This window comes from Bos indicus, chromosome 8 (genome assembly GCF_029378745.1).
Source record: "Bos indicus isolate NIAB-ARS_2022 breed Sahiwal x Tharparkar chromosome 8, NIAB-ARS_B.indTharparkar_mat_pri_1.0, whole genome shotgun sequence".
Taxonomy (NCBI): Eukaryota; Metazoa; Chordata; class Mammalia; order Artiodactyla; family Bovidae; genus Bos; species Bos indicus.
In genome coordinates this window covers 75,823,697-75,848,290 of record NC_091767.1, presented here as the reverse complement: position 1 = coordinate 75,848,290, position 24,594 = coordinate 75,823,697, and the positions used below count along the sequence as shown (strand labels likewise).

At 54.5% G+C, this 24,594-nt stretch overlaps 2 protein-coding genes across 3 annotated transcripts in view; one reads left to right on the top strand and one right to left on the bottom strand.

Annotated features, from left to right (window-relative positions):
- The first annotated feature begins 1,235 nt into the window (after nucleotides 1-1,235).
- On the top strand, nucleotides 1,236-3,148 carry ENHO (energy homeostasis associated). The gene is made up of 2 exons (XM_019966442.2): nucleotides 1,236-1,444; nucleotides 2,375-3,148. Exon 2 carries the CDS (start codon nucleotides 2,505-2,507, stop codon nucleotides 2,733-2,735), a length of 231 nt encoding a protein of 76 aa, XP_019822001.1. The 5' UTR covers nucleotides 1,236-1,444; nucleotides 2,375-2,504; the 3' UTR covers nucleotides 2,736-3,148.
- A 57-nt stretch (nucleotides 3,149-3,205) lies between these two features.
- The window catches only part of DNAI1 (dynein axonemal intermediate chain 1), a 68,474-nt gene continuing 47,085 nt past the window's right edge, over nucleotides 3,206-24,594 (bottom strand). The window contains exons 13-20 of one of the 2 annotated variants that reach the window (XM_070795010.1): nucleotides 18,252-18,499; nucleotides 12,596-12,685; nucleotides 12,380-12,467; nucleotides 11,770-11,849; nucleotides 10,089-10,237; nucleotides 9,885-10,007; nucleotides 6,529-6,714; nucleotides 3,206-3,528 (exon numbers count right to left, since the gene is read on the bottom strand). In XM_070795010.1, coding sequence (XP_070651111.1) covers nucleotides 3,462-3,528; nucleotides 6,529-6,714; nucleotides 9,885-10,007; nucleotides 10,089-10,237; nucleotides 11,770-11,849; nucleotides 12,380-12,467; nucleotides 12,596-12,685; nucleotides 18,252-18,499 — 1,031 coding nt within the window. In that variant the 3' untranslated portion in view covers nucleotides 3,206-3,461. The remainder of the gene's footprint in view (nucleotides 3,529-6,528; nucleotides 6,715-9,884; nucleotides 10,008-10,088; nucleotides 10,238-11,769; nucleotides 11,850-12,379; nucleotides 12,468-12,595; nucleotides 12,686-18,251; nucleotides 18,500-24,594) is intronic. The other variant, XM_019966443.2, reaches the window with a different exon arrangement.

The window sequence follows — 24,594 nt, the reverse complement described above, 5'->3', positions numbered from 1 at the left end:
AAAGAGGTTGAGTAACTTGCCCAAGATCACAAAATTAGTTAAGTGGCAGAACCAGAAATCAACACCACCCTGATTCTGGCTGGGTTTGCATCTAGAAGTCCAGAGATAAGTTAACATTGGATTTGGGAGCACTCAGAAGTCTTCACAGTATAGCTTCAGAGCTGTGCTTACCCATGGGAGAATATGTCTAGTGGAATGAGAAAAGGGTCCATTCAGAACACTGAGGAATCACTGGCATATGAAGTCGGGTGGGAAGCCCTACTTGATGGCTCCTGCCCAAGCAGACTTTTCTCTTAGGAGAGCTTCTAAATGGAGGAGTCAGGAGCTTCTAGGATGGACAGTCGTGCCTGATTATATTCCAGCCGGGGCTAAGCCATCCCTCAAAATACCCCATTCCCCTCTGTCCTAGGCTCCCCCATAGAAGGTCAGAGTACGAAGCCCTGACCGATACTGGGTAGGAACTCAACATGTGTCAAAACAACTTATGTTGTCAGAGCTGCTCACACGTCCTGAGGCCAGGGAATGTGGAACCAACCACAGACCCTCTGAAGTGGGGATGCAGGGTTCACATTCAGGTGAGAGTGGACGTGCGGTGGTATAGGGGACTTCAACACCAGGAGGTTCGGTCTCCTCCCGGATGTGGTATCCCAGTGCCTTCCTGCAGATGAAGGGGACAGAGACCTCTCCCAGATATGAAGAGGTGGTCCCCTCAAGTGGATACAGAGGCTTTGGCCTTTTTCAGCTTTTGGGTGTGCAGATCTTCCTGGTGAGGTAGGTGTAAGAAATCCCCGCAGGTAGGCGGGTCCCGCTCCTGTACCCTTCCCCGGGGGAAGTATCCAGACTGAATAGCCCCTTCAGCCCTCTTCCCACCCCCGCCCCCGCCCGCACAAGGGGTGAGCCTGTCTTCTCCCCAGGGCACAACCAATGGCAAGGGAGCCTGGCACGGGCAGCCAATTAAATAGCGGCAGCGGCGAGGGATGGCTCCTCCTCCGGCAAGCCACCGGCCGCAGCCTCCCAGGAGGCGGGGCTCCTTCGCTGTTTTTGCGTCCGGCGGAGCCTGGCCGAGCCTAGCCGAGAGACCCGTCGAGCCCAGCCGAACGTAGCCGAACGCAGCCGAGCCTAGCCGAACCCCGCGCCCAGACTGCCGCCGCCGCCCGAGCGCCGCCGTGCGAGCAGGCGAGCGGCCGCGGCCGCGGAGGAGGCGCCGCCCCAGGGGGAGGAGGTGGCCGCTCGCCGCAGACCGCCCGCGGCAGAGGCCGCCCCGGTCGCGCCGCGGCGGGAGCGGCCGGCGGAGGCTGCGCTGCCGAGGGGGAGGGCCGGGGGAGGGGAAGTCACCCGTGCCCACCTCCCGCTGCCCCCCGCCCGCAGACTCCCGAGCATCATTCGGCGCCCAGCATCCCGCTACCCCGGATTCTCCCGCGGGCGCGCACCGGGCTTAACTCAGGTAAGAGGGGCCCACCCACCACGGGCATGGGGGTTGAGAACCAGAGACGGAGATAAAGAAGCTTAAGACAGAAACACAGCCGGGGAGAAAGAGAGTCAGACAAAAAGACAGACACGCGAGAGACGCACAGAACTACAGAGCCCTTACAGAGAGGGGAGTGAGACACGTCCACGGGGACAGATGGACACACAGCGGGGAAGAAAGAGAGACGAGAGACACAAGAGACCTAGGCATACAGAGACTGATCCAGAGATACTCAAAAAAATAGACTAGGAGAGAAAGGAGACACAAGAGAGACACTCAGGACTCAGAGATGGGGACACATAAGAGAGACAGATATAAAGAGAGCTACAGATGGGTACACACCGGAGGTGGGTATACAGAGGCTGAGGTGCACATCCAGGCAAGAACCAAGGGACAGAGTAAGAGCCAGACACAGAGACACACGCACCTGACCTGGTGAAACAGTCTCTCTGAGAGGCGCACCTAGGTACACAGTTTTGGATACACAGACCCACACACGCCTGCCAGGCCTCCACAAAGTTCCCTCTGTGTGAGCTGGCACCTCTGGAGGTCTCTTGGGCTGGTTGGCTGAAGTCCTGAGAGCAGGGAAGTGTCCAGGCCACACCAAAGCTGGTCACAGTGCCCATCCTTCAAGGCCTTGGGCTTCCTCAATCCCACCCACTCTTACAGTTCTTCTGAGGGCTGGACGTTCAGTGGGTAGGGCCAGGCCATGCCCACTCCGGCTTCCCCACTGGTGCCACACCCCCATCCAGGTGCCCAGAGCCAGGTCCTGGCTCTGTGGGGTGTTTAGACCTGTTGGGAGGCCGGAGGTATGGGAGGGGGCTCTCTTCTCCACCCTCTCCTCCTCAGCCTCACCCTCCCCTTTCCTCCTCACCATGCTTTGCCTCTGCTCTGTACCCCCGACAGGCTCAGACATCTCCACTGCCCAGGGATCGCTGAGTGTGTGGAAGGCCGGCTATCCCAGCGCCCCGCTTCGGCATGGGTCCTGCCATTGAGGCAGCTTCTCAGCCTGTGCTCATCTGAGGGTGCACCCGTCATGGGGGCAGCCCTCTCCCAGGGGGCCCTCATCGCCATCATCTGCAACGGCCTCGTCGGCTTCTTGCTGCTGCTGCTGTGGGTCATTCTCTGCTGGGCCTGCCACTCGCGCTCTGCCAACATCGACTCCCTCTCTGAATCCAGTCCCAACTCCAGCCCTGGCCCCTGTCCTGAGAAGGCACCCCCGCCCCAGAAGCCCAGCCATGAAGGCAGCTACCTGCTGCAGCCCTGAAGGCCCCTGGCCTAGCCCGGAGTCTGGGACTTAAGTCCACCCCACCTGGCACCTGGAATCGGGATCCCAGGGTCCAGCAGGCCTGGGGTCCAGAACTCAGAGTCCAGCCTGTGTGGAACTGGACCTAGCCGCCCAGTGTCTGGTCGGCCTGGCTCCAAGAGGGGCCCTGCCCCTAGGTAGACAGTCTTGGGGCAGGGGTTCATGAGTTGGTGCTAGGGCAAGGGCCATCTGGACTCTGCTCCATCCCAGCGGACGGGGGTGGGGTCCACCCTCCCCCTAGGCCAAGCGCCTCTCGGCCCTCAAGGTTGGGGAAGCAAACTAGAATCCATGGCAATAATGGGAGGGTGTCCAGGCTGGGCCCCTCCTCTGGTCCTCCTACTGTTTGCTGGATAATAAATGGATCTAAGACTCTACCCTGAGATTCTCTCCTCTTCCTGGGTGCCCTGCTGTAGCAAAATTCAAGATGTGGGTGGACTTCCAGACACAGGTTTATTTGTGCAAAGTAGGAGAGGGTAACAGGGGTTGAGGACCAAGTCCTGGGGTGAGGTGATGGGACCAGGGCCAGAGCAGGGCGCTGGAACCTGATCAGGGGTAGTGTCAGACACATACTGGGTACAAGGCTGGACTGGGGTACCAGGGTCAGGGGCTACAAGTACTAGGTTCAAGACATGGGCCAGGTTCGGAGGCCAGGCCCTCAGGTCTTGGTTTTCACTTCCCTCACCAGGTTCAGCAGTTTGTCCAATTTTGCGATCTCCACAGCTGGCCCCTTCTGTACTTCCTGGCCCTTCTTCTCCTGGGGAGAAGAGAAGCACACACCAGGGAGGACTGGTGAGGGACGGGCAACCTCTCGTTGCCTCAGCCTAGCTTACCCCAGCGCTGCCGCGCCCTCTCCTGCCCAGTTAGCTTCTGGACCCTGATGGTGGGGGCGGGGAGGGGTGGGGCAATCCAGGAAGAGCTGTAGTCTCAGACCTCTACTACAGGAAGGTCTCTGGCTGAGTCCTAACAAGGAGCTAAGAGGTGTGTGTTTGTGGAGGGAAAGTGTGGACAAAGCCACAGGTGCCCTCACCTAGTACTCTTACCCAGTACTTCCAGCTCAGGCAGGGAGTGGGGTACCACCTGGGGCCAGGCCTGCTGTCTCAGTTATCCCCAGGTGGGGGAGGATGTCAGGAGGGCAGATGGCATGTCCCATGTGGTTCCAGATGTCCTCAGCTGGGACTGTCCCCGAGAACAGCGGGTCTTGAATTAATGACCCCACCCCCCACCCCTGGCCACGGGGTTTCGCATGTGGTGCAGTGGTAAAGAACCTGCCTGACGATGTAGGAGATGCAAGAGACATGGGTTCGACCCCTGGGTCAGGAAGATCCACTGGAGTAGAAAATGGCAACTTACTGCCTGGGAAATCCCATAGACAGAGGAGCCTGGCGCACTATTCCGTGGGGTCACAAAAGAGATGTGACTGAGCGCGCGCACGCACACACTCACACACACACTTGCCTATAGGGCACTCTAATCCTTTCGCTGGGAAGCTGGACCCTGTGAAAAAGTGTTGGGCCACTGGGTGTGTGCAACTCCCAGGCCTGTGAGCTCCTTGGCAGACCAGCACCAGTGCCACCCTCCCTTCTGTCCAGGCAGTGGGGTGCAGGCTGGGCTGGGGGAGCTGCCATTTCTCGCCTTCCCTCTGTACCCAAGCCCCCTGCCCTCTCAGCCACCTGTGCCCAGGGCTCACTGGCACCTGCCCCAGCCTTGCCTGCTGGAGACCCAGCCTGGATCTGGCCATGGCTGTGAGGTGGGGGGAGAGGCGGGGCCTGTAGGCCCTTTTCTGGCCCTTCTTGGCTGCTGACACCCAGTGGAGCTCAGATTTCCTCCTGGCATGAGTCCTGCACCTGTTCCCAAATCTGTCTCCCCCTCCCCTCAAGGCTCAGCGCCTTTGCCCCTGCCCCACTGACTCCGACACTCGTGAGGCAGAAGACAAAGATGTCTCTCTCCCTTCCCTCTCTCTCTCCCAGATTAACCTCATGTTCTCTTCTCACCCTCACCTCATCTGGGAGTCAGGAAGCCTGGCTTTTCGTTGCTAACTCCCTACGTGACTCTGGGCAAGTTCCTTGCCTTTCCGAGCTACAGTTGCCATCTAGACAGTAGCTGGGGAAAGCAGGCCTTGACTTTTGGTGGGCTCTGACACCAGTCATGGGACGATCGTCGGGCTGGGCAGTCAGGCCTCTGTGGCCCAGCCCTCTTGGGGAGATCAGGGAGACTGCCGCCTGCAGAGCGGGGCAGCCCATAGGACTTCCTCTGGCCTGAGTCAGTTGGCTGCTGATAGAGTCAGGTGGCAGTTTCACAGGAACTGCCAGTCCATGCAAGAACCAGCCCCCAGCTGTCACCTGCTCAGGTTCTCTGACTCCCAGGTACCCATGTCCTCAGGTCCTCAGAGATATTGATGCTGACCCTTGCTCTGAGGAGTTGAGACTGTGGGAGATCCTTGCCTCCCTGGGTCAGAGTGGGCAAGGCAGGCCTCCCACCACATCTACTGCCTTCAACGTGTGATGGCTGGCCCCCAGCCCCGAGGGTCACCACCATCCCACCCACGGGGCTATCCAACTCTACCAGCCTAAGCCTGGGTCATGCTCCTCACTAAATCAAGAACAGATTTTATCTGTTCCACAAATTGTACTGCCTTCCTCTGGCTGCTGAAGGCCAACTAGCAGGGCTTAGCAGAGTTTCAGACCACGCCCACCCCCAACCCCCACCCCACCCCACCCCCAGCCCACCACAGCCTCTGGGCCACAGCTGCAGGCACTCAGCAGCCTTCTGAGTATTTATAGCCAAGTCCACCCCTCCCCCAGCTGGCTACAATTACAGGCCCAGCCAAAATCCCAGCCCTTGCCTCCCTGGCCATGGTGGGGAATAGGCCAGGCTGGCATGAGAGGGTTAGTGCAGTGGCGCCTGCCTTGGTGGTGGCACATGGGGGCAGGTGTCAGCAGTTGAAAGAGGCCCCTGCTGTTTCCTCAAACTGCAAGTAAAGGCATCAAATGGCAACCCAGGGGGTACAGTCATCAGGGCAACGTGGCTCAGCCCCAGCTCAGCTCTGACCTTGGTCCAGAACCTAGCAGAGAGCAAATTTCCTCCTAGCACCCAAATGGACAGGACTGCGATCTAGGGTTTTGGATTTTTAAGTTGGACCCTTGGGCTCTGGATTCTAAAGTCTGGGTTCTTAAGTCTGAATCGGGACTCTGAGATCTAGACTTTGAGGTTATGGCTCTAGGCTCTGTGGCCTGTATTCAGAGCCCTTGGGCTCTGGTCAGGATCTCTGGATCATTCTAGATCCCAGAAAAGAACCAGAGCTCAAAAGGAGGACTGCCTAGCTACTGACCTAGTTACCCTTCTCATGGCTCATTTCCTGCTTTCTGTGAGGACCCACAGCTCCCAGTTCAGGGACCATTGGAGTTGAAGCTCTGTGCAAGCCCAGCGAATGACCGGAAACTAAGCCTTGAGCCCCTGCCTGGATAACACCAAGCAAGCCAATGATGCCCATGTACTACCCCCAGACTTGGGACTCCAGTCACCTGCTTACCGGTTGTCTCCACCTGGGGCTCAGATTCAGCATGTCAGAACCCATCTGTCCCCCTACAAACCTACTTCTATGCTTCTCACTTGGACAACAACATCACCCTGCTCTGGGCCTCCAAAGCCAGAAACCTGGGGCTATCCCCTGGCTCCTCCCCTTTCTCTCACCAACCACCCCCCTCCCCACCTGGAGACTTTCTTTCTTGGCAGCCCAAATTCCCCAAGACTGTACCTTCGGCATCTTGCGCAAGTTGGGTGAGAGCTTAAGGCAGGTGACGTGCCCTCGGTCATCGCCCACAATGATGATGGGGTGGATGGGGTTGAACTGCACGTGGGTGAGCTTGTTCTTCTTTTTGGCCACCACGGGCTGGTTGCAGATGGCCTCGTACTTATTGATGGACAAGTCAAACACGTGGGTCTGTGAAGAGGTAGGTGTCAGCACAATCAGGGAAATGGGGTCCCTGTCCCCGCTCCCCCCAACCAGAGGAACTGCCCCTGGACTTTCTTGGGTAACACGACAGAAGCCTAGCACACTGGAGCTGGAGGCAATAGGAGAGGCGATTTGCGTCTCTTTGTTTTTCCTATGGTTGAGGGAATGACAATAAAATGTTTAGGAGAAAATTTAAGTCTCTACAGAATTAACAGTAATAGCAGCTGCCATTTATGGAGCACTTACAGCTTTCCTGGTGGCTCAGATGGTAAAGAATCTGCCTGCAGTGCAGGAGACCCGGGTTCAATCCCTAGGTTGGAAAGATCCCCTGGAGAAGGGAATGGCAACCCACTCCAGTATTCTTGGCTGTAGAATTCCATGGACAGAGGAGCCTGGTGGTCTACAGTCCATGGGGTTGCAAAGTGTCGGACACAACTGAGCAACTTCTACAGTATGATGTACTAGACTCTGGGCAAGCATGTTACCTGGTTGCATCATCTAATTACAGTAGTCACAGCCACTCTATCAGGTAGGTTCTGTTATTTTCCACATTTTATAAATGAGGAGATGGAGGCTCTTAAGCCTAACTTGTCAGTAAGTAGCAGAGCCAGGGTTTCTACCAAATGAATATATGTCAGGTGCTTGGGCAGTGCTTGTTATATAGGTGCTGAACAAATGTTGGATCTTATTTTTACGGCATTGTAAGTCCAAACCATTAGCAAGTTTTGCCTAGACTGTGCAGCATCCTAACTGGTCTTCCCGCTTCATCTCCCCTCCTTCTCTTATCCATCCTCTGTGTAGCAGCTAGATTTACCTTTAAAAAATCTGGAATCCTCCAATAGTCTCCCTGGGCATGCTACATAAAAATTCTGATTTCTTTCTCTCGATTCTGCACCATTTGCTCTCATCTCAGGCTCTCAGCCCTTTGCCTACAAGATCCTGGCCACCCTAACTTCCTGTTCCTTAAACCTTTCCAGCTTGTTCTCCCCTCAGGGCATTTGCACTAGCAGTTCCTTTGGAAGGCCTCACTCATCTTCACCTGACCCTTTTGTGTGACCCAGCTCTCTACTTGAATGTCACCTCTTTAAATAAGATTTCCCTGACCACTTTATCTAAAGGACCACCCAGTCCTTTCTTTTTGCATCACTCTATTTTTAAAGATATAACAGCTTTGAAAATATAAGTGTTAGTCACTTAGTCATGTCCGACTCTTTGCAACCCCATGGACTGTAGCCCGCCAGACTCTTCTGTCTATGGGATTTTCCTGGCACAAATGGGTAGCCATTCCCCTCTCCAGGGGATCTTTCTGACCCAGGGATGTAACCCAGGTCTCCTGCATTGCAGGTGGATTCTTTACCATCTGAGCTATCAGGGAAGCCCCATAACAGCTTTGTGGAGATATAATTCATATACTATAAAATTTACCCATTTAAAGTATACAATTCCCATTTTTTTGTATGTTCACAGTTATGTAACCATCACCACAACCAAGTATAGAACATTTTCATCACCCCAGAAAGAACCCTTATACGTATCTATTACCAGTCATACCCACTTTTTCCTAACCCCTGTCTCCCTAGGTAACCACAAATCTACTTTATTTCTATAAATTTGCCTATTCTAGACCAGCATAAATGGAATCAGAAAATGTTTGGTCTTTTGTGACTGGCTTCTTAATTTTTTTAAAGATTTTTTTTATGTGGACTATGTTTTTATTGAAGATGTTAACAATATTCCTTCTGTTTTCTGTTTTGTATTTTTTGGCCAGGAGGCATGTGGGATCTCAGCTCCCCAACCAGGGATCAAATCTATACCTCCTGCATTGGAAGGCGAAGTCTTAAACACTGGACAGCCAGGGAAGTCTCTGAGACTGGCTTCTTAAACTAAGCATGCTTTCAGTGTTCATCCATGATGTAGCATGTATCAGTAGTACATTCCTTGTTAGTGCTGAGTAACACTTCTTATGGACAGAGTACTTATTGTTTACTCATTCATCAATTACAGACATTTGGGTTGCTTCCACTTTTTTGGCTGTTATGAATAATGCGGCTGTGAACACTGGTGTACACATGTCACCCTCTTTTGATCTCTGCCTAGCACTTAACTCTATTGGAGTTTGGTTGTTGTTTTCTATTGCTTTCCCTTCACTGGAACATAAGCTCTGTGAATCAACTGAACCACCAGGCCCTGGCCTGGAGTTGGGAGCCATAGTTAGCCCTTGGTTAGACATTTGTTCAAGCAAATAAATGACTGACTTAAGGGTGATGCCTTAATACACTCTATTCTTTCCTGGTAGGTGCCTCTCAGCTTACATCAAAGTCCATAAGTAAATTATGTTGCACAAAAACTTTCCCACAAAAAAATTTCCCCACAAGCTGTTTTTGAGCTTTCACCAATTCTTATTGTTGCACAGACCCCTCCCATCTCCCCACTCAGACTCAGCTTGCACACTCCCAGGGATGGGGACCTCACTACCTTTTAGATGCTATTTCGACCGCAGGTTGACTCTGGTTTATAAGTTTCTCTTTACATCAAGCTGGCACCTGCCACCCTGTAGCTCCCTCCCCATGGCACTCAGAGAAGTTAGCTCCTCCTCATGGGATCTTATCTCCCATCTTGCTGTCTCCTTCAAGGTGAACAGCTCCACTCTCTCCTCCAGGCCTCATGGGATGACAGATCCCTCTTTTATTTATTTACTTTTGGCTGTGCTGGTCTTCTACCTGCACGCAGGTTTCCTCTAGTTGCAGCAAGATGGGGCTACTCTCTAGTGTGGTGTGTGGGCTTCTCATTGCAATGGCTTCTCTTGTTGAGGCTCACAGGCTCTAGGCATGTGGGCTTCGGTAGTTGCAGCAGGTGGGTTCAACAGTTGTGGCCCACGGACTTAGCTGCCTCATGGCATGTGGAATCTTCCAGGACCAGGGATCAAACCTGTATCCCCCTGTGTTGGATTTTTAACCACTGGACCACCAGGGAAGTCCCTGAATGACCCCTCTTTTGACAGGTCCCCGAGTGGCCTGGGCCCTTGAGGATACACAGAGTCCTATGTTCTGCCTTCCCCCAGCTGCCCTTGGCCTGGGGTGGGACTCCAGGAGGGACAGCTGAGATGGCTCATCTTGTCTTCAGTAGGGGATCAGCAGGGTCAGGAAAGGGGCACTTACCTTCCCGTTGGTGGTGACTGCTGCGAACACAGTGGATGAGTACGGTGCCCAGGCCACATCTCCCACAGCTGAATTGAGGTCATAGATGAACATCGGGGTCCTGCAGTGGGGATGGGCGGAAAGCTGAGAGAACAGAGGGCTCATGGTGCCAGACCCTACTGGTCCCCGCCCAGGGCGCAGCCTGAGGGAGGGCAGACCCCTCACTTGATGGTGTGGTCCCATATCTTCACTGTCCAGTCGGAGCTGCAGGACATGAAGACCTTGGTATGGTAGGGATTCCAGGACACGGCATCCACGGCCATGTTGTGGGCATCGTAGGTGTCGAGGAACTGGCTGGAGTAGGATTTGGAGCACTGGGGTGGGGGTAGGGAAGCATGAGTGAGTGCGGTCAGCCACCACTTCCCCAGGGGGCTCTGGAGGGTCAGACCCTGAGATTCCTCTTCTGTCCCCGCCCCGCCTCACTGTCCCAGCTGAGCTGGGGCCAAGCTCTTGGCTGTTCTTCTCACCCTCAAAGCAACCAGAGAGAAAGGAGGGGCTTAAGGAACTGGGGTTTGGTTGGGCAGGGGAGCCTTCCTAGAGGGTGAAGGAAGTCTGCCCAGAGGATCCCAGGCCAGGCAGAAACAGCCTTTCCTCCCTGAGGCTTCCCTGGTAGCTCAGCTGATAAAGAACCTGCCTGCAATGCAGGAAACCCTGGTTCAATTCCTGGATCCGGAAGATCCCCTGGAGAAGGGATAGGCCAACCACTCCAGTATTTTGGGGCTTCCCTGGTGTCTCACATGGTAAAGAAACCACTTGCAATGTGGGAGACCTGGGTTCAACCCTGTGTTGGGAAGATCCCCTGGAGAAAGGCATGGCAACCCACTCCAGTATTCTTGTCTGGAGAATCCCATGAACAGAGGAGCCTGGTGGGCTACAATCCATGGGGTTGGTCGCAAAGAGTCAGACATGACTGAGTGACTAACACTTTCACTTTCATTTGCTCCCAGAAAAGCAAGTGCAGAGCCAGGAACAAGTCCCAGTCTCCAGATTTCTCATTTGGTTTCCTGCCCTGGCCACTGTGCCCTTCACTTCCTCCCTCTAGGAGACTGAGTGACTGACTGGTCTCTTCCTGTCTCCAGCAGCCGCAAGCAGGGGTGGAGAAGGGGGGTGGGGACGTCTTTTGCATTCAGATCGCTCTGCCTGGGCCTCAGGGGCTCCCGGGAGGCTGCCTGTAATTAACATTCTGAGTTTCTGAGCCTAAGAAAAGCTTGCAGCGGAGTTATTTCTAGATGGATGAAGGTTCAGAAGGATGTTCACCTACTAACTCTGAGACCTGGCAGAAGCAGGCCACGAAGTTCCATCCCGCCACCAGCTGGGATGAACCCGGTGTTCAGAGATAGGTTTTCTTGTTACCCAGCCTTCAAAGCGCAGCTCAGCTTCAGATCTCCTCTAGGAAGTCTTTTCAGGATGTTCCAAGCCCCGCCTCTTCCCCTGCAACCCCCGTGCCCAGCTGTACCTCCTTCACCCCCAGGCAGGGAGCAGGACGCGAGGGAAAGATGCAAGGCTGGGCTAAAGTCACCCTCTAGGTTCTTCATCTCCTGTCCTGCAGTCAGCCCCTCTTCCTGACACCCAAGCAGGTCAACAAATGCATTCTGGGAGGGGACATATGTATGTATACCTATGGCTGATTCATGTTGATGTTTGGCAGAAACCAACACAATACTGTAAAGCAATTATCCTTCAATTAAAAATGAATACATTTTTTAAAAAAGAAAGCAATGCATTCTCTTTCCCCAGAAAGCCTTCTGGTACTGATGAGCCCCCAGATCCATCCGAATATGGTCTGTTGAGAATGACAGGTCTAGTGGCCCTGTAAGAAGCTGGCATCGGCACAGCGCTACCTCACCTTGTAGATTTTTCCCTCCTCTGTGCCCACCAGAAACAGGTAGTCGATCTCTCTGTGGAAGTCAAAGGCAGTGCCGCAGCCTTCGGGAGAAGAGGGAACCGCTTTAGGCCAGTTCTGGAAGGGAAGGAGGCCCCCAGCATCCACCTCTATCCAGTAGGCCCTCCCCTGGGACAGCCTGAGTCTGGGTACTATGAGGGCCGGAGCCAGCCAGGCGAACAGAAACTGGGTCCCTGGGCTGCTGCTAGAGCCCAGCAGTTGGGACTCTGCAAACGGGCCAGGGCTTCTGCAGACAGGAATGGGGCCTGGATAAACAAGGTGGGGATTGAGTTAAACAGGGTCGGGGTCAGGGTAAACAGGGAAAGGGTCTGCAAACAGGGATACAGTCTGCATAAACAGGGGAGGAATTGAGTAAACAGGGATGGGATCTGGGTAAACAGGGGCCTGATCTGCATAAACAGGGAGGGTCTGCAGACTGCTCAGGACCAGGCTTTCTCCTTACCTCCTCCTACCCGGCAGGAGGGGAAGTGGGGTGTGCAGAAAGAGGGAGGACCAGACCTCCTGGGTCCAGGGGGATGTGGCCGGGCTGGAGATGAGGTGTAGGGACTCTTACCCACTGTGTGTATCTGCAGGCCCTCGAGACCTTCTGTGGTGCTGCCCTCCACCTTCAGCTTGATGACATCAGTGTGAACCAGCTCGCTCTGCGGTCACACAGGGAGGGGGAGGCGCACCGGTGGGGCTGGACAGGCAGGGTTGGAGTCCCCCTGCCATTTGGCTCCCACCACTCCCCATCTTCACCCCTGCATGACCCTTCCTGGGAAATACGAACCTTCACGAGCGTCCAAGACACGATCCTGCCGTCAGATGACACAGAGAAGAAGTTGAGGTTATGGTCCATGTCATCCTTCTGCCACCTGACCTGCAACATCCCACACTGTGAGCTCTGGGGCCCTGCGAGGGTGTCGGGTTAGGGCTGCGAGCTGAGCAGGGCTCACTCAAGGACCCTTCTGAGGCCCAGAAGCCAGTTCTGGGAGCCCATTTCCTAGGGTCCCATGATGGGCCTGCCCTCCCTCCTCACTCACCGCTCCCCCACCCCGAGCATCCTGAGGCAACGTGCCAGTGGGGCACTGCCCCGGTCCCCGGGCTCAGCAGTGGAGGTACCTGGTTCCTCTCTGCGTTGGCTGCTAGGAGCCCTGTTTTTTGTTTGTTTGTTTAGAGAAACTTGTTATTAAATTTTATTTTCTTTAAATATGTACCTTTTTCCCACCCTCACCCACATAGGGGGAGGAACAGAAAACCCCCATTTGTGGGATTCCATGTATAAAACCTGAGATGGTGAGGATGAAGTATAAAAATACTGTTTACAAAGGGAAAGAGGGTGTCCATTGTGACCTTAACTTTCAGACACCCCCATCTGCAGGCCCCTTTTTGCTCCTTTAGAAAAACTCCTGGGAATCTGTTTGGATGTAGAACAGCCCTTCTGGTGGGGTATGGGGGGTGGGGCGTATGTGGTGTGAGTTGATCAGTTGTGTCTGACTCTTTCAACCCCATGGTCTGTAGCCCACCAGGCTCCTCTGTCCATGTGGATTCTCCATGCAAGAATACTGGGGTGGGTTGCCATTCCCTTCTCCAGGGGATCTTCCCGATGCAGGGATCGAACCCAGGTCTCCTGCATTGCAGGCAGAATCTTTACTGTCTGAGCCACTGGTGGAGGGGAGTAAGGGGATGGGATGGGAAAGGGGGTTGGGAGCTCCCAAACCCCAACACAGAATAGGAAGCTATTTTCGTAACAAGTTGTTAGAAAGCAGTGGCTCTGCGTTCGACCTCCTTACGTCGAGAGCCCATCAACCAGCTTCCTCATTTCTAAAACAGAAACCATAATAGCATGAGTTTGTTGTAAGAAATAAATGAAATAATGAATTTGAAGCTCTTAGGTCAGAACACTGCAGATATTAAGTGTTCAATACGTAATAGCCATCATCCTAGGAATCAAGGTCCCAAGGTTCTTGGGGGGCTTTTTCCTGCTTGCTTCCCTCCCCATCCAGGCTTGGTTTTTCTCCAGGTAGCCTTTCTTCTGCTCCAACCTTCACTTCACCACTAGCTCCTGCTTCTAAAATCTTGCTCCTAGCATCTCAGATATGAGCTGCATTTCTCCAGCTGCAAATTGGGGTTAATAATCCTTCCCCACCCATCTTCTCCGGGCTGGAAGCAAACATATGGGAAAGTGTTTTGGAGACAGAGCTGTTGTCTTATGAAGATGACACGCTTGAGGCTCAAGTTTCTGTTGCCAGATGTGGAGGCCCAGCAGAGCTGTGTCTGGGAGGGCTGGGGCGGGGCTGGGTGCCCAGAGCTTTCCAGCCTCCAGGCCTCCTGCACTGGGACCACCATCTTTCCCCTGTCACAAGGAGAGGCCCAGTGAGGGTGGACGGGAACCCAGGGGTGCTGTCTGGAACCACAGTTGTAACCTGGCTCTTGAGCAGTGTACGTGGGGTGGGGGTGTGGAGGGGATTTCTTCTCCGGGGGACCCCCCACCCCCCCACCAGGCCTGGCTGTCAGAGCTGCAGGAGGGCGGACCTTGTCCTGCCTGGGCCTGTCTGGGCAGGCTGCTCTTTTGTGTTTTTGCCAAGAGGCCTAGAACACCACACAGCCTGTGAGGCACAAGTCAGAGCAGTCCTGATGCCGAGACAGCTCCCTCTTCTGCGTAAAGGTAGTCCCTTTAAAGGGGGGAGCGGATGGGGGTGTCAAAGGCCAGACAATAAGAGGCACAGGGGAGCTGCAAAGGGAAGTGTTTAATGAGTGGCCGCTGGCGCACATGGAGATTGTATTTCACACCCCACTTAGCAGCCTGATGCCCAGTTGGGGGTGGTGCGTGTATTTGCAGGTGTGTGTGTATGTGTGTGTGTGTGCAAGTTGCACACATGCTCCTGGAGTGGAGGTGGGAGGGTAGGAATAAAGAGGGCATAGAGGGGGCAGGTGGAAGTGGGACTGAGAGAATGAACGAATGCCCAGGAAGCAGGAGGTAGGGAGGAAACAGAGGCCTGCATCACTGATTGCTTCTCTTCTGCGTTCTCTCATCAGGGCAGGCGTGTTTGACCCCAGGGTCTGCTCATATCCTTCCTGCCTCCTACCCCAGTGTAGCAGAGGATACACAGACACACACACACACACACACACACACACATCCTGCAGAGTGCTGCTGGTTGGGGCTTCCCAGCCAGGCCTGAACAGGGCTACGCTACCCAGATGGGAGGCGGCCTGTGCCGTGGGACCAGAACCATGTCCCCTTTGGAGTCCCTGGCTCCAAAACTTTCCATGGCTCCCTGTTACCAACAGAACAAAGTCCTTTGGCCCCCAGCCTGGCTTTTGAGATTGAAAACAATCTCTCTGATTTCTCCCAGGACATAGTCCCTTGAAGAAGGACCTAAGACTTTGATGTCTCTGACACCTCCTTCACAAGCCCCAGCTCTTTTTCAAGCTCCCGGATATACAACCACTGCCTGTAAGACGCCTCTTCTGGCTTCTTGTAGTAACTTCTGGCCAGAATTCTGTGGCATCCTAAAGGTTGTCCCAAACCAGAGTTTCAGGTGCCATCACCAACTTTCCCTCCCCCCATAGCCAGCCAGTCACTTCCTTCTCTTGATTTTACTCCTCAACAGCCCTCAACCCTATTTTCTCACTTTCATCTCCACTGCCCTGTTGTGGCTCAGTCTTAAGCTCTCTCATGCTGCGGCTGGAAGATATCTCCAGGACATTGCATGACTGTGGGATTTCTTTGCTCCCAAATCCTCTGATGGTTGGACAGTGATTTTCAAATTATGCTGGGAGGAGCTCTTGGAGCCTTGGGAAAGTAGCTCAGGGGACATGGGGAGTGATGACAGGGGACCCTCAAGCAATCAGGACCCTGATCTTATCAGAGCAGCCCCACTCTCATCTTTCTAATACATTGAGCTTCTGTACTTCACTAACACTAGGCTTCCCAGATGGCACTAGTGGTAAAGAACTCTCCTGCCAATGCAGGAGATGTAGGGACGTGGGTTCGATCCCTGGGTCAAGGAGATCCCCTGGAGGGGGAAATGGCAACCCACTCTAGTATTCTTGCATGGAGAATCCCATGAACAGAGGGGCATGGCAGGCTTTACAGTCCATGGGGTTACGAAGAGTCGGACACGACTGAAGCAACTTAGCACACATGCACTAACACTTCATTTGAGACCACTGACATGTAGAATCCAAGCTTCCTCCTTGCTGGAGAAGCACACTCAGGACTGGGCAGTTAGGCTCTTCTCAGGTCCCGCTGCTCCTCCCTGTCCTGCATACTGTGCTCCCCGCGCTGCGTCATTTCCCAGCAGGCCCCTCTGCTTGGGCCCGTGTCTTTCTGGTGCATGTGACCCCTTTGCAGCCTTCTTCATCAGTGCATGCTTCCTCATGCTTCACAATTCTGCTCAGGTGCTTCTTCCTTTAGGAAGACCTCCTTGGCCTTCCGGTCCCTGCTTCTCATCCCCCAGCACTTTGGACAATCCTCAGCCCTCCTCGGCACTTAGTGCATGCCCTATCTGCTCAACCTTGGCTGCTGTGTGTCCCCACCAGGAACTCCAGAGACCAAATCCTTGAGCATCGTCAGCCTCCAGAGGAGTGAACAGGCAGGAGTTGCTGAATGAATGGATGAATGAAGAGACGAATGAGGAAGCGGGGAGGGAATGAGAGCAAGCAAAGGAAGAGAACAAAGGAAGTCGTTAAAAGAGACAGAGACAGGCAGGCCCCTCCCACGTCACAAGCCCTGATTGCAGCCAAGAACTCGGAGTCTTCGGTTTTGCAAAGGCAGCAGCCCTGTTCTCCTGAAAGGATGGTGGGAGAACAGAAGGCCACCCTATCCAGTCTCCCTGGCACCCGTCCAGGGAAGGGGGAACGGTCTCCTGTGAGCCCCACTTCTCTCTCCAACTTGCTATTTGATTCTGAGAACAGAGCAGAGAGGGAGTAGGCTGGTTGGCCTCGGCCTCTCGCCCTCTTCTGGGCTTGTGGAGAGTCATGCCACCCTGAGATGCTCTGCGCTTGGCCCTGGGCTGTGTGTTTGAGCTGGCAAAGCAAGGGCAGGTCTGATGCTGGTTTAGTTTGATCAAAGCAAGTCTTTTCTCTCCCTGGGCTTTAATGTCTCTGCAGACATCCTCCCCATGTCTGGAGCCCCGTGTGCCTGGACGCGATGACTCAGGAGGTAGGCTTTCCAGAGGAGAGAACCCCTGAAGCTGCAATTCTGACTCCGGCCTTAGTTGAGGGGAGGGTATTTGGTGGGAGGAGGTGCCTCCTTCCTGTGCCCCAGATCCGGGTAAAGGATGAAGCTGAGAGGCCCCCACTTCCCCTGTGCCTGGACAACCCTCCTTCTGCTCAGGCCTGTCTGGGGGCCAAAAGCCAGGGCCTGGGCATCCATGTGACTCAGGAATTTCAGGGCCAGACAGGCAGGGGTGCAGAGCCCGCCGGCAGACCCTGTCAGGGCAGGGGGCAGAGGACAATGAGAAGACAGACCCCAGCACTGTCTGAGCCCCCAGAGGCCTTGGGTAACTTGAGACAGAAATGTGTGCTTAGATTCTCCCAGGCCAGACCACGGGGCGAGGGTGCCCAGGCTCAGAAGGAGGGACACCTTTGGAACACAGTGATGAAGGGCTGTGAAGCCAGAGCTAAGAGGCTCTGAGAACGAAACTGTGAAACCTACTTCCAGCGCAGTAAGGTGGAGACGCAAAGTCAGGGTGAAATCCAGCCCCAGCAACCACAATGGTCCCATTCCATGCCTATCTGGAGAAGCTGGGTACTCACAGGCCCCACCTGCCAGGTCTTACAGCCCCACCTGGAAGGCAGAGAACCAGCAGCACCTACCCTTCTCTAGGAGATCCCTCAAATCTAGCTGATGGCAGAACAGAGTCCCTGTGGGCAGTTGAGGAAGACCATAGACCCCTGGCTTCCTGGGTAGCTCAGAGGGTAAAGAATCTGCTTGCAATGCTGGAGAATTGGGTTTGATCCCTGGGTCAGGAAGATCCCCTGGAGAAGGGCATGGCCATTGCCTGGAGAATCCCATGAACAGAGTAGCCTGGCGGGCTATAGTCCATGGGGTCACAAAGAATCAGACATAACTGAGCGACTAACACTTTCACTTTTCGTAGACCCCTGGAGCCCTTAACATACTCAGCGGAGGGCCATCAGGCCCAGAGCCGTCCAGCCACCGAATCTGAGTCATTGAGCAGCACTCCTCAGAGATCCGAGGTCCTTAGCAGATGGATGGGCAGGAGACCACCACCTTTACAGCAGACCCTCTTGCCTCCTGATACTCGCCTCTGCTCTTCTCACACCCAGCTCCTTGGCCTCTAAGCCGGTAGCTGTCATCCCCAACCCCTGGTCTGTGGCCCTCTCCTCCCCAAGGTCTCTTCCTCCCATGGCTCCCAGGCCCACCCGCTGCCGCTCAGCCACACCCACTCCTCCCACCCGGTCCCGAGGCTGACCTGCCACACGGGGTCCGTGTGCTTGCCAGACTTGGCTGAGCTGCGGAAGGAGGGCTGGGAGTGGGGCTTCTTGAGGTTGTAAATGGCCACGTTGCCATCGTAGTGGCCCACCACCACCAGGTAGGGGTGGTCCACGTGCATGTCCAGGCACATGATGCCGCTCTCGCTGCTGAAGATGTATTCGGGGAAGCTGGGGTTCTTCATGCTGTATAAGAGCAGCATGCCACGGCTCTGCTTCATGAAGTCATCTGTCCCGGGGAAGAGGTGGCGGTGGTTGGAGGGTCCAAGTCCCAGCCCCTCCCCGACAGGGCCAACAAGCCCTGCCCCCCTCTGTCTCCCACAGAGAGTGTGGGGAGGTGAGGGGGGGTCCTCTCTGGTCTTCATCTTCTCCGTCTGCGAAACGGAACCATGAGGCTTGGCCCACCCCCTCCTTGGGGTTCAGCACTGGGTGCAACAGACAAGGTGACCAGGTGTACTTGAGGGATGGACAGTCATTCTCCTTAGTCTCCCTGGGGGTATAGGAAAGGGGGTTGCCAGCTCAAAGAGTTGTTATGTGAAGGATGTGGGTGGGCTTGGGATGGAGCAGTATCCCTAGATGCCCAGCCCATCTGTTGTGCTTAGGTGCTGGGATAATGGCTGTGTACCCCTCATCCCCAGCCAAGGACAGGGGTTCCATCTGGACTAACATGGAATTGTCTGTGTGGTCCCACACTAGCCACCTATGGGCATCTTCCCATACCCTCCGGCCCCACAGTCCCCAGTTGCAGCCGAGCCCTAGCTCTAAAGTGAAAGTGTCAGTTGCTCAGTCGTGTCTGACTCTGTGCGACCTCATGGACTGTAGCCTTTAGCCCTGCCAGGGTCCTCTGTCCATAGGATTCTCCAGGCAAGAATACTGGAATGGGTTGCCATGCCCTTTTCCAGGGGATCTTCCTGACCGAGGTCTCCTGCATTGTGGGTGGTTTCTTTACTGTTTGAGCTACCCGGGAAGCCTAGCTCTACACTTACTCCCAGATTCGAGAAGTCCCAGGTCAGCCAGTGGGGCTTTGGTAGGCCACCATGTTATCTGTCCCTCTGGCCTGGGCACAGTGTTTGGTGGTCGACAGTGGGCCGCTCAGCAGACGTCCTTCTCCCTGCCCACCCCCGGCGAGGGGGTGATACCAGTCTTTCATTCTCTGCTGACCCAGTGCCCATCATGATCATGCAGTCATTGAACAGAACACAGCCCCTGCCCTCAGTTCTGGCTCTCCCGCCACCAGCCCAGGACCCTTCCCAAGCTCAGAGGAGCCAGAGCTGGCGAGGCGGATGTCTAGAACAACCCCCTGCCCCCGTCTTGGGGGCCCTACGCTAAGGCAGCCTTTTAGCTGACACAAAGGCTCTCCCTTGGGCCTCCAGGGCTAGCTCCTCTGACCCCTGCAACTACAGACCGGGCCCTCCCAACAAAACGGCCAGTCCTGAGGTGTGGAGCCCGTGGGTGAGAAAGAAAGGGAGGCAGCCCCAACTTGGTAAGTTTTGCTGAGTCATTCTTATTCCTAAGGCTGCCCCTTTTTGGGGGGAGCAAGTGACTGGGCTGGGCTCCCCAGGCTGTGGGCATGAGCTAACTACCACCGTCCCAGGTACCCTCACCCTGGGCCTGCTGCAGACAGAGCTGACGCTTCCTGGGAGCCAGGGTGGCCTGCAATGAGCAAGCTGGCACACCCACCAGCGCAGCTGCCTGCAGGGAAGCCCATCTTCCCTTGCTGAGGCTACTTGTCAACAGAAGCCCTCCCCGGTCACGGGCACGGGCGGCTTCCTATGTAAGGAGTGGCTGCCCTGGAGTGGAAGGTACCAGGGACCAGCCTGAACCACACCGTGGTTCAGGAAGGAAAAGGCTTCTGCTCCGGGGAAAGTGAGGAGGCCGGGCTGGTCACCCTGCACCTGGCATGTCGCCGAGCCAGTAGGGGATGGGAGCTGGCAGTACCTCACCTCGCAGGGTCCAGGGTAAGCCCCAAGAGCTGACTGTTCAATTTCAGGAGAGTTCTACAGCTGGCTGAGGGGAGTGTCTTTCCCAATCAGACCATGAAGGAAAGTGAGCTGAGCAGTGGAACAGTCCCTTGTAGCTCCTTTTGTTCATTTACCCAAATCCTGATCGGGGCCTGGCAGGGACAGACACAGCCCTCTGGAGACATGGGCCTGCCCTCGGCAGCTCCTGGTGTGGTGACAGGGAGCCAGACCCCTGAGGCTGAATGGGCAAGCCCTGACCAGGTAATCAAACTATTAACTGCCAGGCCGGAGGTGAGTTGTTGATGCCCTGGACGCCCTGTGGCCTGGATGCCAAGCAAGACTGATGGGAGGAGTGGGTGGGCAGGAGGGTGAATGAAAAGGTGGGCAGTTGGGTGACAGATGCTCAGGCTAAGGATTTGGATGCTCTCCTTGCTGCCCCAAGGGTCAAAGGTGGGCGTGATCCCCACACTTGCTCTCACTATGCCCCAGGGATCTGGTCTCTTGAGGGACAGCAGTGATGACTTGATTTTTCTAGACACACTTCCAGCAGCCCCTGCCCTGCCACAAATGTGCACAGAACCTTCATGACCAGTGGAACCAGGAAAGGAGGGTTGGAAACCCTAGGTTGGCTCAGTAACTCTGCAGTGTGAACATCTCTGACCTGCTCCCAGAACCACCAGATGCTGAACTATGGCCCCCAGATTATATAGGTGGATAAACTGAAGCCCTGGTGGCTCAGAGAGTAAAGAAGAATCTGCCTACAATGCAGGAGACCTGGGTTCCATCCCTGGGTCAGGAAGATCCCCTGGAGAAGGGAATGGCTACCCACTCCAGTATTCTTGTCTGGGAAATCCCATGGACAGAGGAGCCTGGCGGGTTACAGTCCATGGGTTTGCAGAGTCAGACACGACTGAGCAACTAACACTTTCACTTCAAACTGAGGCCCAGGGGGTAGAAATGATGTGCCCAAGTACATGAGACCTATCACTTGATGCTTGTCACACCCAATATCCTGTTTAGTTACCCTGCTCAGGGTAACAGCACGAATCCAAACTTTACATGAAGGTAGAGAAAGAAGGGCAAGGGGGCACCGGACATTTGGGGGCAATGGGGTGTCTGGCAAAGCAAATAATCCCTCCAGAATCTGGACAAGGGGATGCGTAAAGGCCAGGGCAGCCACTTGTGATGAGAGGAAAGTTCTGGCAGAGATAAGCATGGATTTCATAAGACAGGGACACAGAGAGCAAGCAACCGGCCACACTAAAGCCTTAGATCCTGCCAGCGCTCCCAGGCCACACACATCCTGACAGTAAGCCTCCCGTTCTTAACCTGGCTCAAGTGATCTCTGTTACCTTCAACCAAACAAGCTGTCCTGACATAAAGATCACAGCTTCTAATCATGGTTAGACCATGTGTTTCCTGAATTCCAATTCAGGGCTTTGTCTGCCAAACCACACCAGGAAAATAGAGAAAAACTCTAATTCAGCTAGGGCTTCCTCTCCATCTTATTCTATGATGTTCTCGTCCCTGACTCTGGACCCCTATGAACCCTCACTATTCTATCCTATAAGTGTACCCAGGGTGACGTCAGGGCCCCAACCTGCAACCGTGCTACAGGAGAGCATCATCCTGTCTTCCAAAAGTCCTAAAATGACATCACCACTCAGACCACCAGTGGTCTCCATGTGACATCATCGCTGAGGCTACCAGCAGTCCTGGTGACATCACTGCCCAGCCTGCCATCATTCCCAGAATGATGCCACCGACCAGGTCATCAGAAGTCCCAGTAAGACATTGACATCAACATCACACCCAGTGCCTCAGTTCCCAGTGAGTGGTAGAATCCCATCACGTTAAAGGCTCACAGAGCCCTGGGCCCTGGGGTACTTGATCCTGAATCCCACAAACTACCTGGCTCCCCAGCACAGGACGGAAGGTCCAGCCACACAGAAGTGTGGACCCAGTTCCACACTCCATTATATAAAGAGGCAGGAGCCATGATGTCTGGGGCCAGTGAAGGAATTTCAGGTTCCTCTGGGCCATGGGATTTCAGTGAATCTATGTTGGCTGGGTGGCAGGGAAAGAGGAACAGAGGAAGGGGGAAAGGGAGAGAGCGAGGAAGGGAGAAGGGAGAGGTGATAAACCATCTGGCCTGTGACTCCAAGACAGGGGGAGAGGGAGGGCCACTGGTCTGGCCTTAGCTTCACTTTGTAATTTTGCCTTCTCCAAGAAGCCTTCTAGACCATTCGGCTTCTCCACTATGAGTGCCCACCTACCCCCTGGAATTCCTCTACCTGTACTCTATTATTACAGGTGTATCACTATTGCGAGTAGATTTTTCCTTAGCCTGCCACCAAAGGATGGAGCATGGCATGGCATGGCCCAGAAGGCTTCCTCTCTCAGAAGGAGAGCTGCCTCCTGCTAACCCTGCCTTGCTGGATAATCTCTACGGCCTCTCTGACTCTGGCCTTCAGTGATTCAGGAGATTTGGGGGAGGAGAGTCAACTTCCTAATAGAGTGTGATCTGGCCATTCTCAGAAAGCCACTGTCTCAGGGGAAGGGTGGCTTCATTCCACAATCGACTGAAGCTCTCACTGCCCTCAGCACCCTCTCCTGGGGCCCAGGCAGCGCCACTACCCCACCCCTGCCCAGAGCTCTAGATGGTAAGGGGCCGCTCTGGAGAGTCCTGACTGTCAGGAGAAGCCTGGGATTCTGCTTAGGATTTAGGGAGTGCAGAGCAGGCAGAGGGCATGTTGGGGCATCCGGCTTAAGCCAGGCCAGCAGTCAGAGAGAAGTAGGTGCCAAGCTGCAGAGACAAGGGTGCCAAGCCAGCGACAGCCAGCAGGCCTCCTCCTCTCTTCCTGCAAGCTCCCTGATGAATCCGGCCCAGGGCTTGAGCCCAAGGCAGCAGCTGTTTGATGATTCCCTTATTAAGTCATGTAAGAGGCACTCAGAGGGGCTGTGGTGGGCAGAATAATGCCCTCCCCCCATGTCCGTGTCCTAATCCCCAGAGCCCATAAATATGTTACTTTGCACAGCAAAAGGGATTTTGTAGATGTGATTAAGTTAAGGCCTTGAGATGGGGAGATTATCCTGGATTATCTGGGTAGAACCAGTGTAATCACAGGGGTCCTTATAAGGGAAGGAGGGAGGCAGGCAGGTCAGAGCACTGACACCAGAAGCCGACGTCAGAATGAGACACTTGCTAGCTGGAAAGAGGCCACAAGCCATGGAAATCGGGCAGCCTTGAAGCTAAGAAAGACAAGGAAATGGATGGCCCTCCAAACCTCCAAAAGGAACAAAGCCCTGCTGACATCTGATTTTTGCTCAGCAAAACCCATTTTAGACGCTGACCTCCAGAACTGTAAGACAATAGATTTGTGTTGTTTTGAGCCGTTATGTTCAAATCAGTCAATCCTGAAGGAATTAACCCTGAATAGTCATGAAGCTCCAATACTTTGGTCACCTGATGCAAAGAGCTGACTCATAGGAACAGACCCTGATGCTGGGAAAGATTGATGACAGGAGGAGAATGAGACAACAGACGATGAGGTGGTTGGATGGCATCACTGGCTCAATGGACATGAGTTTGAGCAAACTCTGGGAGACAGTGAAGGACAGGGAAGCCTGGTGTGCTGCAGTCCACGGGGTCACAAAGAGTTGGGCGTGACATAGCGACTGAACAACAACAAAGTCAAAGTAACTGGGTCACAGCTAAGTGTGACCCAAATTCTACTTTTAGGAATCAGAGGAAGAGGTCACTCAAGATGGTTGCTCTCTTGCTCCCTGCACATCCCCCAGTCAACCAGCCTCTGCTTCACCTCCACCTGCTCACATGACTTTCCAATCCTCTTAATCACAGGACTTACTCAACAGCTACCTAAGTGCTTGCCCCCCACCCAGCTGCTGGTTTCCCTGGAGACTGATGAGCCAACCCGATGTCAATTCCCCTATAAATGGTAGGCTCCTCCTCCCCCAGCAATGAAGGTTTTTGCCATGTCCTATCTGCGACCTGACATATGTGGTAGGGACCTTTTGCTTCTGACTTACAAGACTCCCTATCCAGTTACGTTTAAGTTGTGGGTTTCTCTATCACTTTCTCCTTCTCTGGTCTCACAGTGGGGCGATGTGGGGCTAGCAGGTCTGTGGTGGGGGGCAGCCCAACAGGCCATAGGTGATACATTTTCTAGGGTGATTTGGAAGCAGTCCCTCTAGAAATCAGGGGGATGGAAGCTAATGACCCCCAGCTCTCCTGATGACCATAAGGAAACCCTTCTCAGTTTCCCACATCCCAGTCCTGCCCTCTTGGACTCTAGGCACAGACTGTCCCTTGGGTTAGGATTTTCAGTCTCCAAAGGCAGGG